Genomic DNA, 14,343 nt, shown 5'->3' on the forward strand with positions numbered 1-14,343 from the left:
CAGTTCCACTGCCGTATAAAGAGTTAATTTACACATATGATTTCATCCTTTGTATCCATTGTAATTGATGATATTTATTATTTATGCCGAGTTAATCAGTTACTTCCTGGGGAACATTCTTCCAAAGTAGTTGCGTCTGCAATAGATAGAAGTCATGTTTTTTTGTTTGGTTATTATGTGTGATTTGCAGGATGCCTTCCAACAGTTGGTTGATGTAGGTATTTATTGTTGTGGGATGTAGGTTATCATTTGTTGTCTTCGTTACCTCATCATCATTACTGTTATTCTCGTTAGTGTTTTGCTTGTTGCTGACTCCGGTTTCGATTTGTTTAGATGTTTCCTATGTTGTTCTTCTTTTGTTGCTCTGTAAGTATTATCTTATGTTTGTTTTCTGTTGTCCCTCTGTTTAGGCTTTTGGTGCTCATTGGGTGGTTCGTTTGGTCCCTTAGTTGTTTTATTTATTATGGTTGGTTCTTTTATTGGGGAGTTGTTCTTCACTGTCCTTATCTTTATCTTCTTGTTGTGTTAGATTGTTTCTTATTGTGATTTGTTTTAGCTTGGTTATATGATACCTGTTTTTCTTCCGTGTTTTGTTTTATTTTATGCTCTTTGATGGTATGTGGATATTCTGGGGATGTAGCGATGTGGGTCTCCCGACAGTTGTCTTTGATCTACACTTCTCTTTTTTCTGACTTCCGCATCTGTTGCATCTCATGTGATTGCGACAGCGTGTGAGGAAATGGTCCTATCGTTTACATTTGCAACATAACCTGGGTTTGATAACATATTTTTCATGTTTGGTGTATTTACAATATGGGCCGAGCTTAACAAGAGTTGGTGGGGTTTCTGAAAATTCCAATAACACAGTGTAAGTTTCCTGTCCCTGGCTGTTTATGAGTTTTTGGCTCTCCCATACCTGACTCCGTAGTATGTGAGTTCATTTGCTATGTTTCTTATATCTTTCCGCTGGTGTACACTTATTAGGTTGAGTATTGCTTCTACGTCATTTCTTCGACTTTAGTCTTTTCCAGTTCCCTTTTCTGTTGTTGTTTTATTTGTGTCCCACTTTGAGTCTGTTTCGTTGCTTCTGCTTGTTAACGTATTGTTGTTAGTTTTGTTCACCGTTAGGTGTCTTGTTACATCTACTGGTATTCCCCCTATATTAATGAGTTCCGTGTATTTGGCTAGCTGACTTGCTGTGTTACACCAGGGTATACAGTATTTAGTTTTTGCTCTGATTATTCGGAATTTGCCTCTGTTCTCTTGTGTTAATGCTGCTGCTTTGCTTTTGTTATTTATTTGGAGGAAGTTTTGGTTTTTGCTACTGACATAGAATGTGAGTTCAGTTGGATGGTAGCGGTGGTCTTTAGGGTATACAGTTTCATTTTTGGGAGTTTTTCCAGCTGTGTTTATAGAGTTTGGTGTTGTATTCATTCCTGTAGGTTGCTTCTGTTCCTTTGTGTTTTGACCCTGCATTGTTTGCATTTGTTATTTGTGTGGCTGGTCCCACAGTTTTTTATGATTTGTTTGCCTTTCATTGTTTGTTTCTTTTGGCCCTTGCCTTTTACTACTTCTTTGTATGTTTCCACCTTATTTAAATCTGGGCTAATTGCTTCGTGTGTATTTTGGCTTGCTTCTCTTAGTGCTGCTTCTATTTCTATTTGCTTCCTTATTGTTAAGGGTTTAGACTGTCCTGCTTGGTGGCTATTGTGTAATTTATGTTTTGGTGTGATGATGTTTTGATTATGGCCTCTTTGTTATGTACCACATAAATGGTGATTGTTCTAGATTTTTCTTTATCTCCCTCGGAGTTGTCGCTAGTTATTTTCTCTGATTTGTCTGTTTTATTTGGATTAGGTAGTTCTAGTACCATTTTAAATGTGTCACCTTGTTGGGTTCCTGATGACCTGTCATAATTCTTTTTGGTTTGATTCTATTTCTAATTGTATGTTGATTGGTTTATTTTTATTTATGTCCGGGGATGTGTCTCTCATCGGGTCCAATATGTTTGATATTTTTCTGTTTGTTTCATTTTGGGATGCTCTAGTGATCCTGGCTGTTCTTTTGTTTGGGTTATTTTCCTCAATGATTGTTTGGACTTCGAGCGTTCTTGTTACTGTTTCCTTAGTTGTGGGACTGTTGAGGTATCTTCCTAAAATTATAGGTTTGTAATCTTATTGTGGGGGTGTCAATGTTGTTGATTTTTATGGTAGGGTTTCCTTGGTGGTTTCTTCTTGCAAGTTATTAATTTCTTCATCTGTTGTTTTGTCGTTTTTATCGAGATTTAAGTTCTCCTATTTTTCTTAAGTTTGTTTTGTCTGGCTATTTCCTATCTTTTGTTCTATGGCGGCTATCATACTCATGGTTCCTTGCGACATGTTTGTGTACGCTACTGATTTTGGTCAATGGATGTTGGCTGATTTACAGAAGCTAAAATATAAGGAATGGTGGACAGGTGGATCTTAACTGAAATCGCTCATTCACCCAACACTCGTGTACCTCTAGCTGGACTGACTGACAGGTGAACTGCATATATGATAGATTAAAGCATAAGAAGAAGTAATGGAGAAGTTGTCTCAAACTCTTTAATTAACAGCTATTTAGTATTATAAAACAGTACATACGTATACATATTTGGCATTCCTTGGGTCTCACCCTCCGCTGCATGAGGTTAGTTGTGGGAAAATGGTAGAGAAGCATGCAGTTACTATGAGGCTTAATCGCCAGTATGACTGACTTCAGGGCCAACTGGCTAACATGCTCTATATATGAGGCATAATTGCCAGTATGAGTGATGTCCAGGCAGAATTCCCGATGTTTTGAGGCGGACTTGCCACCATGACTGACTGACATAACTGTTAAGGCTGAATTACCGCTGTATTGAGGCAGAGTCGCCACAACTTGTTATGTCTGTAAGTCGAGTGGATTGGGGACAGAAAGTCCAAAAGACGCTGCATGCCGAGAATAGAGCTGCAGTAGTGTGCAGCAATGCATCTGTAATATCCGTCTTACTCATATTAGCACCCATTCCTAACTGCACCAGAATGTGAATAGCATCATCTATTTTACGTATGAGAGTGAAAAATCCTCTTTGCTGATTAAGGCATTGATACTTTCATGCTCAAGTGAACTGTGAGGTGCCGACAGATCTACTATAAGTCTGTACTTGCCAGAATATTTGCTTTGTACTACGCCCATGGGGCTAATCAGGAATACAGGAAATGGTGAACTTTCCAAAGGGCTTATGAGTTAAAATTCTTGGAGAGCTCCGTACGCAAGTAAGACGTCAACTATATCAGGTTGTGATGTCTCTGATATCAAATGTTTACACTCGAATGAAGAAGTAGGCTGATGAGAAAGTCCCGTATGAAGACCATAGCAGAGACCATTTAGTAGATAATCCACAAATTCTTTATCAGGATGGTGTTGCAATTCTTCTTGCAATCTAGTGATGTTGATTGGTGTGGTTGCCCGAAATGTTACCGCTCTATCCTGATTTAGTCATTGAGGTTTTCTAGGTGGCAGTACCTGCTTAGTCATCAGGTTGCACCTGACCTGTGAATGAGCAGTACTACAATTTTCTCGGAAACAGCCATTTATTCCATTGAAATTATTACATATTTATTTCCCTAAGTATTATATCCTTCTCCGACCTTGTCTATCTACTGTAATCTGTATTTTGTATCTACTGTAATCTGTATATTCACTGATGGACCGTGTCTTGGATGACTAATTTATGTCTGCGGAGCAAGGTGATAGAAGTCTGAATCATGAGCAAAACTTCGGCAATGTTGACATGGAACAACCTTGTAAGCAGATAAGACATTTTTCTAGCTTGGGGTCGATTCTACTCCAATCTACTGTTATATTCATGAAGCTGCAGTAAATGGCTGCTTTTCACGCAAATTCTTTGTGGTACTCATAAAAAGCTGAGCTTCCTTTTGGTAGGGCATATATTTGTATCATCTCTTTTTTATTTAGATTCAATTCTTGAGTTCTGGAAGGGAAGGCATCGCACATAATCGCCTTGCGCCGACTAAACGCCACTATGAACTCGCTAATAGTCAAGTTCTTGGAAAGCCTATGATCCCAGACTTGTGTAACATTTGAAATATGACCCGGAATCCTTCCCACCAGCTTCATGCCCCACTGACCTGACTGAATGGATGTTTGCTCTTCAAATTCATGTGGCATTAGAAGTAAAGATAACTTTACGTATTTACCTGCAATAATCTCCTTTAAAAGCTGTAAGCTGACGGGGTCAATATCGGGAAAGGTAGTGATAGGCACACCATGGTCAGAAAAATCGGTGACAGCCGCAGCGTTACCAGACCTTGTTTCAGTGACCGACATCGCGGTTGAGAGGGTATGCGACTGTGTGTCATTACAAGGATATCCCGTATGGTTGGTCATATTTAACTGGGCTTACATTTTTATCACTGCTGCATGGAGAGATGATACTGCTTCCATTGTAACGGTATCCTTGACATGAACCTGGTGTATTTGTTGTTGTGGTCGATTATTCTCTCCGGTACTAGGAGCATCACCTTGTTATGGTTGATTATTTCTCTGGTGCTAGTACCCCACCTACCGTGGACGTAGAACAAGGTATTCCTATTGCTCGCGGCTGCGCACTACGTTGATTGGTTCTCGATGTTGGGCGCATGGAGATAGAACACAATTAATTTTACTGTATGTTCTCTACATTTGTTTCTCGGTACTGTCCTTTCCACTGTGTGACAATCAATGCAAATCATATGTTAATCTAAAATACCTTTAAAGATGACTTCACGGTGAACTTCTTGTCAAAGGTTGACCTGCTATTTTATGAGATGCTGGACCGTCAACATAGAGAATGTAAACAGAACTCAGATTTCACTTCTGGATCATCACCAAGGCCTTATTACTCACTGTGCACTGTCGCCGAAATACATACAGACAACAAAACCCTGAGTTCATATTATCAAGAATAAACAGTTACTTTTAAATCCCTACCAAAAATGCATAAAAACTCTTCTATCACCACCAATGTGAGAGGAAAAAATGTTCTAGAAATAGACTAGAACTACATTCGTGGGTACTGAACTGGAAGTATTAATTGTAGCCCGATTCCTGACAGGCCCCATGTTTTACGCCAATTTTAGTGAAACCTTTATATTTGCATGCAATACCTATTTCAACTTTATACATGAAGTCTTTTTGAATTTCCTTGCAAACAAAACATGTGACACCTGTCAGAAAGTATGTAGTGCTGGTGTTCCATAGGGTGCTAGTTTTATTCATCTCCTATTACCAAAACTAAATTTGCTATATCTTCCTTAATTATAGGACGTTTTCAATGCAGTAAAAACCTAATTGTAATACAAGATAAGTTACAAATATTGATAAATTAAATTTTATTGAAAACATAAATTTTCATTCAAGTTTTAAAACAGTTTGATAAATTTTAAACAGAAAAGTTGACTAATGAATGGTATTTAAAACAAATGGTAGTTTGGGTCTGTACAACTGATAACATTTTTCCCGGGGGTAGTGAAGCAGCATAGCTCATAGTGATTGTTGCAGCAAACCGCAATATGCCTGTTTAGATGCATATAGGTGTAAACACTAAAAAACAATAACAGGTGCTATGTTCCACATTTATTGTGTCAGATACTTATGCAGTTGTTTCCATAACTAATAGCACATTCAGATTAAAAGTTCTGATGGGACCGCTACCATGTTTTATTGCAAAAATGCATTCCATTTCATTGTTGGTAACTACAAAATGTGGCTATTAGATCCATCTTTCTTGGGGACAGCCACAGTCGGGGACATACCAAACAGGTGCTCAAAGACGGTCACGGTGGAGGAGGATGTCACCATCGGAGGAGAAGATGTTGGAAACAAATTCGATTTTGCTGGCATCACAAGCAACATAGAAGTGGAAGTGAAAGAACCTGAGGCTTCTGGAAACGCGGTCGCTGCAGGTCGCTGGATGTCGTAGCATGGGAGTGTAAGGTTTCGTCCTGGCAGCGGCGCCTCTCTTGAGGATAGAAACTGATTTCTTGGGTCTTTTATTGGGACTTTTCTTTTTCTGGGACTGTGACCTGGTCCTGACACCACTGCTCTTTTTCTTCTGGTAACGTTTCTGTTGGATACTATTTTGTTTCTTTCTTGGCGATAACTATTGGGGCATATGATCCCATTTTATGTGGAAGCGAATGATGACACCTCCTAGAGAACTGCTACCTCCAGGTTTCAAAATGATTCGCTTTTTGGTTTTAGTATCGATGCGATGATCTGCCTGTTGCGTCAAGGCTACTTTATTTCTGTCAAAAAAGCGTTTGGTTTGATGAGAGATGAGGGATGTGAATGATGCCTTAAAGTAATTGATGGGCTGTCACCGTAAACCATTGTAAGACTTCTCTGAGATTGGATTCTAGGACACGAGCACATATTTGTGGATTTTTTCGCGACTGATACCGTACAAGGCACGAATAAATTTGACGGGAAGATGAGACTGAAGGAACGTCATGTAGACGATGTGTGGGACAGACAAAACGTGTCAGAGGTTTTTATAGATTTTTTTAAAAGTCGACGGGGACGTGTACAAGACAGGCTCTCAGACTTGCCACCAGTGGTGAAACAGATGTGTACGAAATCGCAAATAATCGGAGGTAGTGTGTTTTAAATCCACGAGTAAATAGTCGTGAGGGTTTGAGTGCCATCATCGTACGCATGAGTCAGCTAAGTGTTCCGAACTTCTTGGCTAAAGCTTGCACTTGCGATTTATCTCTAGGACTTTTAAACAAGACCACGTGATGAGCATTGAGACTGATGGTGCGATGAGAATGGCTTTGTTGACACAAATTTTGGGTGATGTAAATGACACTGGCATTACGATGATGCCCTTTACTCGTAAACCACAGTTTAATGTCTTCTTCGTCTTCTCCTAACATGTCGTCGAAGATGACCAGATGGGTTTGACTGGGGTCAGACACTATCCCATCGTCTTCGCTGGAGAGAACATTCTATATGAAAGCTCAAGGCTAGTAAAATAATGAGTATCCCGTGTACATTTAAAGGTACAACCCTCATGTTTTTGGTGGTAGGTACAGATCATTAAAAGTCCGCAAGGAATCGGATGGTTGACGAAATCTCTGAAATGAAATCATTAAGACATAAACCACACGACGACCTGAATTCAATGGACACAGTTCGCGTAATAAGTGTTAGTAATCTCCACACTCTAAATAGTATCACTGACTTCCCTATCACGACTGATAAAGGTCGTGGCATAGTAATACGTTTTATACCCTCTTTTGTTGAAGGCAATACATGTACAGTTTGAACAGTAGCGGTTTTATTTCAGTACCGTTCCAAACTTTTTTACTCATTAACTCACATAAAACACGCCTCACAGAAATTTCCTCTTGTACCAACATTTGTTCGTTTAAAAGGTTTTGGCAATCATCTAACTCTTCCTCTGAAATTCGGTGTACTATGGCCACCTTTGTAAGTAGAATGAGTGGCATCAAAAGCTTTCTGAATCTCACGTGATTCATTAATGTCTGACCATTGGAACACTTTGAAATGTTTCAGTCCTCATATAGCATTCAGATATCAGTGATTCCAACATTTGTGACATAAAGTATGCAATTGTTCTTTGCGTTTCACTTGTAGTTTGAAAACCTCTTGGTAATGTGTTCCCTCAGCTCTAGAGGAAGATTATGAATTTAGTCTTCTAAACTAGGCATTCACAGCAATGTATTTCTCTTGTCGGAGGGAACAAATGTACTTTTGCACAGAACCGATCGTTCTCCAGTGTAAAATTCACATTGCTTAGTCACTTGGTCACACACACCACACTGTACAGAATTTGCCTCTACAGACAATATTTATTGTTGTAGAAGATTTTTGTGACCCTATAACTCTTAATCTGGAATTCGTTGTAGTATGGACACCTTGTAAGTAGAATGAGTAGCAACCGAAGTCTTTTGGCTCTTGGGTAGTTTATTAATGTCTGATCATTGGAACGCTTTCAAATGAATCAGTCCTCTTATAGCATTCAAGTACCAGTGGCTAAAATATTGTTGACGTAAACGATGCAATTGTTCTTTGCGTTTCACTTGTATTTTGACAAACTCTCGGTAAATGCGTTCTCTCAACTCCACAGGCAAACCATGAATGGTCTTTTGTAAAGGATCCATGAAGGGAATACTGGGGTCCCACTAAAGATAAGTAGTGACAGTGCGGAGAACATTGAGCATGTTCCGTATAAGCCGAGTCTTTCTGCTCCCACTCGTGAAGTGACACCGCAACTGAAACACTTGAATTTATCACCTTCGTCCAAGGAGATAAATCCGGTTTTGCTAATTCTTCCGGGGTAGGTTCTCCCATATATTTAGGCCACTTTCCTTGGAAGGTTTGGAAACGACTTTCAAAGTCACAGTATTCAAACAAACGCACAGGGAAAGAACATTCTTCTTTAGCAGATTCATTTCGATGAGGGTACGATGACACCCGAAGTAGATTCCTCAGGCATCGATGACAACAGTGTGGTGGTAACCGCATGGTTTCACGTTGAGGATGACATTGACAATGAAAAAAGTAAAGAGTCCACGATAATGTGCGACATCGCTTTCACATCCGCCAGGTATGACACGCACATCATCACTTTCCATGGTAGGTGTAGTAATAGTAGTAGTCATAGCGAAGTTCCATTATGTCCTGCTGAATCGCTGAGGTCAATAACACTTGTCTGAGTTACATGTAAATAGCTTCCCATGGTAATTGGGGAGAGTTATTTAGATATTTAAATCTGTTCAAAATATTGGATTTTTCCTTACTACACTCAGGTTAGGTAGGGCCAATCCTCCTTTGTCCTTAGGTGTGTATACATGGTGTTTCTTTAGATTGTGGATTTTGTTGTCCCAAATAGTAGTTTCCGTCATGTTCTAACAAATGTCACATCGATTCACTGCGCACAGACGCTAGCGCACCTCTATAGGGAATGTGAGGTCACATGTAGCTCTCTTCGGATTGGAAGACATACTCCACACTGTGACTGAACTTTGTAATGCGTGGTAGGATTGGTGCAAAAAATCGATCCGCTCTTTCACTATAATAACGTCATTCCATTCACTTGTTCTCGTCACAAGATGTGGACTAACGTAGAATCGTCTGCCCTCATATCGTCGATGCTGTTCCACCGGACTAATCAATGTATGTTAGATCATCATGAGCTATTACCAAGTTCACAGAGATGCCCCTTTGGAAACAAAGAATTTATGAGGAGAGGCAAGGCTGTCTAAATAGAGTCTCAATTTATGGTCCAGATGTCAGACGAAGTTTGAGGAAGATAAAATACCTGTGAGATGCACTCTATATTAACTGAATGGTGTTAAGAAGAAACCCAAAGGCCCTTTTCAGGGCCACTTAATTGTTTCGAAAAATGCCTATTCTCTCTTGCCTAAAGTGTTTTTAAAGTCGATTGTATAGTTGTTTGCTTATTTGTTTGTATTAGTCTATGTCTTTAACCCTGTTTCTAACCATGTCTCAATGTCTATGTCTCTATTGTGTTTGTCCCTAGAGTAGCGCATATTCAGGTCAGCCCCCTTACAACACTGTTCCTCCCGATTGAGGTCAGCCCCTTGCAACATTGTTGCCATTGTTTCGCCAGTGTCCAGTACCGTGACATCACCCATGTTCAATTCATATTGTCCAAAGACCTGCCCAATACATTGTTGCTATACATTCACAATGTTAACTTCCCATTGTCCCTAGACAGGCCCACCAATATTAAAATCCCCTATGTTCCCCAAAGGCTGCGGCACTTTTTAACATGAAAGTCCCATAGTCACCACTTCGCCCCACTATTCTACTTGTGTTCTAATTCAGATTTATTTTATTTCATCCCTTGTTTTTTGTGTTTTGTTCCATTATTATTAAAGCCAATTTTAGATCCTGAAATGAAATATTTATTATTTTTGTTTTGTTCAATAAGATTCTGTTTTTTCCTCAACTGGCCCTCTCTCTGTCAAAATGCAGCTTTTGTGTCAAGATCAAAATTTCACTTTTCACAGATTGCAAGTGGTTTTTTAAATATCCATATCTTGATCATCATTCGCCTGACCCTTTTAATCTACTAAACTGCCAGTGTCCCTATTGAAGCTCTGTAAGCTGGTCTGATTCTAATATGATTACAAGATATTCAGCATCATTGATATCTCAATGCCCTGCCCCTCGTAATGTCAACGCAGCAAAAATGTCAAACACGTTATAACTAAAGGACCCAGAAATGTTCTGCCCAATTGGGTTGATTGTGATCCCTCGCTTGACTTAATTGACTTACAAAGAAAGATGTTTTGCAGTTATTGTAAACTATATACCAATCTGGAACAGTTTGGAAACTTAACCGGAGTATTTGTCAGTGACTTCATGCACTTTCAGGCAGATCTGTTGAAACGTGGGAGGGAAGACTTGCAGTTTTTTCGCAATCATTCTGAAGTTAGTTTCAAAAAGGATAACAATCATGCCATTCTAAGCATAGTACCAACCAATATTTTCACAAATGCAAATTCTTTCCATATATAAAGTATCTTGTACATTATTTCTTTTATTATTTGTATGCATTTAAGCGCACACATCTCATCAAATCTTGGCAAGTGATAAGAAGTTTGGGACAAGTGAAAAGTAAGGTGGGGCAAGTGAAGATTTGGAAACCAGTTGTCCTGGACAAGGGGGTTCAAACATAGTTTGATCAGCCCTGGTACTATAAGTTGAATAAAGGCCACTTCCAATCGTTGAAATCACTCCTACAAGGAAAGGTCCTCATCATCAGGATGATTTGTGTAAATGTCATCATCATGCCAATTATCAATATTACTCAGCGAAGCCTAAATGGACATGTTGAGATCTTTACCAGTGGCAACTGCTGCAGCAGCATTATTAAAATTAACTTCGGACTCATCCATGATATATGTCTAACGCAGAATCTCAGGATGAGAAGTTACATTCAGTAAAAATCTAGCAAATAAATATGTATCTTAAAAAGTAAATGCATCTAAAAGAACTTCCTGTTTATTTTCATTCCATGCATTTTACTTTCACCTCAACCGTGTATCCCTTTATAAGTGTACCACCACGGCCACCAATTTTGCAGCGCATTAGTTAAAACCTTCAAACTGTATGACACATTTGCAAAAGATGGCACACTCAGAGCTCAAAATCACTTTCATGAGACAACGCTACAACAACTAACCATAACATTGATTAAATATTGTGTCAGATTGATAGTAATAAAGAGAAAGAGTGAAATAAGGTCAAATGACTTCTTTATTCATGTATAGTATTCAATATATGGAAGTGTAATTAGCAAGAAGCGAGACTACTACATGGAGAAGAAAAAAAACAACAATCTACGAAATCACTTCAATCTATGTAAAAGTACATGCGAGTCCTACTACTAGAATGGAGGTTCCCCTTAGGTCATTATAACGTGTTGATGGTATTTACCGGTACTTGTATGATGGCGATCAGTAAAACTGTCAGGTCGGAACTTTCCTACTGCTGTGATACACTGAACGGGTAAAATCTACTAAAAATAGCTATATTGCAAGTAACATGCTTTGGCATAAAAAAATAAAGGCATCACAACATGGGTAGATTAGCTCGGTAAAACCGGGTTGTGTTCTCAGTAAACTCGTTAAAATTCGGTAAGTTTGCCAATGGGGACTTTGGCAAGGAAAGTACAGACGATGATGTGAATGCAGCATTGTATGTACAATAAACATCTTATGCATACCAAACTGTGTTGGATACGGCGTATCTGTATCTCCGACGTGACTGGTCAAGTTCACCGAACCTTACCGAGATGGAAAGATTGGTTTTGAAACAACGTGGTTACAATACAATCTCTACATGGACCCTTCATCGACCCCTCAAACGTAACTGTATTTGAATTAAGACACGCGTCAATGCAACACTAACAACCGCCAAAAGCCAATGGCTGCCGAAGTCGCATCTCAAGCGACCAGTCAGAACGCGGATAACATAGCTCATCGGAAGTGATCAGAGAAGCAGAGGACACAGCTAAGGTACACGATGCAATGAATAATACAGATTTACGATAAAATACACATGGGCATTACTTGAAATGGACTCGTAAGTTATATTTAAAACAATTATAAGTGTATATTAATTACTAAATATGAATAGCACAGTCGAAACATGATAATTAAGTGATGGAACTGGAAGCGTAACTACGCTCGATACATGGCTTCATTATCGTGTTTATTACGGTTATGAGGAATAATACATTCAATATTTACATTATATGAATAATATGCATTATTGCAAAATAGAAAACAGTCAGCGTGCCGTTGCATTATTCCTAGATGCATGTGAGACATGGACCGTGGTAGCAGAAGTAGAGACGAGAATCCATACTGTAGAGATGAAATGTTTTCGAAGGATCCTGAAAATCGCATATTTAGACCACATCTTTGAGGGGAGGTGCGCATTAGAATCGAAGGTGCAATTGGACTATATGAATAATTTGTATAGGACTAGTTTTCTTTAAAAAGAATGAACGAATTTCGAAAATATTGTTTCTAGAGAAATGGGAGAACTGTAATATTACAACAATGCATGACCTTACCATCCCTTAATTATTTCTAGATGACAACATATAAGATATGTCTCCCGCCGCGAATCATTTTAATATGAATATATTTTATTGCTCTTAATAATACTGGAAGAATATTTACATCAAGGGAAATAATATTGTGCTGTTGAGATTCTGAAACGTATTCACTGAGTTTGTTGTGAGCCAAGCTGCTATTGCAATACGTATCATTCTGAGGTTTGACAAAGTGCTGTAAAATTTAGTCTCAAGCATTAGTTTCTATATTTGTATTAAAATTTCCAATATTACTAAAATTACTCATATGTTTACAGATAAATGTAAATCTTAAAAACAAAGTCAACATCTATAATGATTTTCAATGGGGTTTCTCTGAGTAAACTTTAAAGTCAGGCTTGATAAAAAAAATTGAGACGTCAACAGATTATCAATCTCATCATTTGCAAACGCAAACTAAAAGTCGGTCTGATGATCCAGTATTACAAGACCACATTGTGGGTACTGTCACAATTTACATGCTTTACACCCAGATATAAAACCTCGATTTCTTTCGATATCATGTCTCTTCCTGAAGTTAATCAACTGATTAAATGCAGTAATATCAAGGCCATCCTGATCAAATGTTTCTTTATTTAATAACTTCCATGAAATGCCACCAAAAGTCTCATGTACTCTTAGCCATAAAATCATAGAAGAAGAAAAACAGCATGAGCCGATAATTTGGAGAGCTTTCATTCTGAAATTTCAAATCTTGGACTTTAAACTTTTAAAACTTAATACTAGCCAGGTGCAACTCGAATATTTGCACATCCGGAGGAAAGAGGCATTATGTAGTCATGAAGAAGTTACTATTTTAAGAAAATCATAAAGAATTTAACAGTAATTGACAAGTTTTGAAAGGTTGTAGCATGCATGAACAATACAAGATTCAGCTGAATCGTAAATTAAAATATTCTTTAAGTGCGCAGTACACCTTTGTAAAATTGTGATTAATGGTAAATACAAAACATCAAAGACTGGTTATAAATTTCATACAACTTACATAACTCTATGTATAACAAGCTAAGGCTTTAGAACTACATGTACATGTTTAATATGTCCTCTTTCTTTTGTACAATGCAATGTTCGAGAAAATTTTTCACAATAATACTTTCAATTTCCACTAAATATAAACAAATGTATTATAATTTACCGAAATAACATTTTTTTTAAAAAAAATTCATCATTTACTAGAGAAGTCCGTGCAATTTTCATTCAAAGGTGACATATGGCCATTTAATGGCGTTTTACGCTTGATCCTGTGTAGATCGTTTGATCAGATTAGCATCTTTAAGCCATTTCATGATAACAACTGTGTAACTGTCTGATTTAGCCACGTACACTCCACCTCGTGATGCAACGACTCTTGCAACTCCATCCTTGTCGATGTTCGACTCGACTTTGCTCCAGCTTGAGAAACCGGAGTCAGAGGATAAGAGGTATATGTCCACATTTTCTGAACCTGGATCTGTCTGCATGCGGAACTGGAACTTCTTGCCAGGAGCTGTAAGCTCCGTCTGAGGTGATATCACCACGAAGTTGCTACTGTACTTCTGTTTAGTCTGAAACAGTTATCTTTCAAATATTAGAACATTTCATATGAATAATCCTTTTCCTGACAAAAACAGAAAATAATATGCACAAGTATTATCCAATTTTGACCACCACTTAAAAAG

General features: G+C 38.3%; 1 protein-coding gene across 1 annotated transcript in view; it reads right to left on the reverse strand.

Moving 5' to 3' along the window:
• Positions 1-11,301: 11,301 nt before the first annotated feature.
• Positions 11,302-14,343, reverse strand: part of LOC149788426 (protein DD3-3-like) — a 35,847-nt gene continuing 32,805 nt past the window's right edge. Inside the window, exon 14 of the mRNA XM_089974409.1 lies at positions 11,302-14,229. Coding sequence (XP_089830535.1) covers positions 13,915-14,229 — 315 coding nt within the window. The 3' untranslated portion in view covers positions 11,302-13,914. The remainder of the gene's footprint in view (positions 14,230-14,343) is intronic.

Source organism: Sinohyriopsis cumingii, chromosome 11 (genome assembly GCF_028554795.1).
Source record: "Sinohyriopsis cumingii isolate HCF-2022 chromosome 11, ASM2855479v2, whole genome shotgun sequence".
Taxonomy (NCBI): domain Eukaryota; kingdom Metazoa; phylum Mollusca; class Bivalvia; order Unionida; family Unionidae; genus Sinohyriopsis; species Sinohyriopsis cumingii.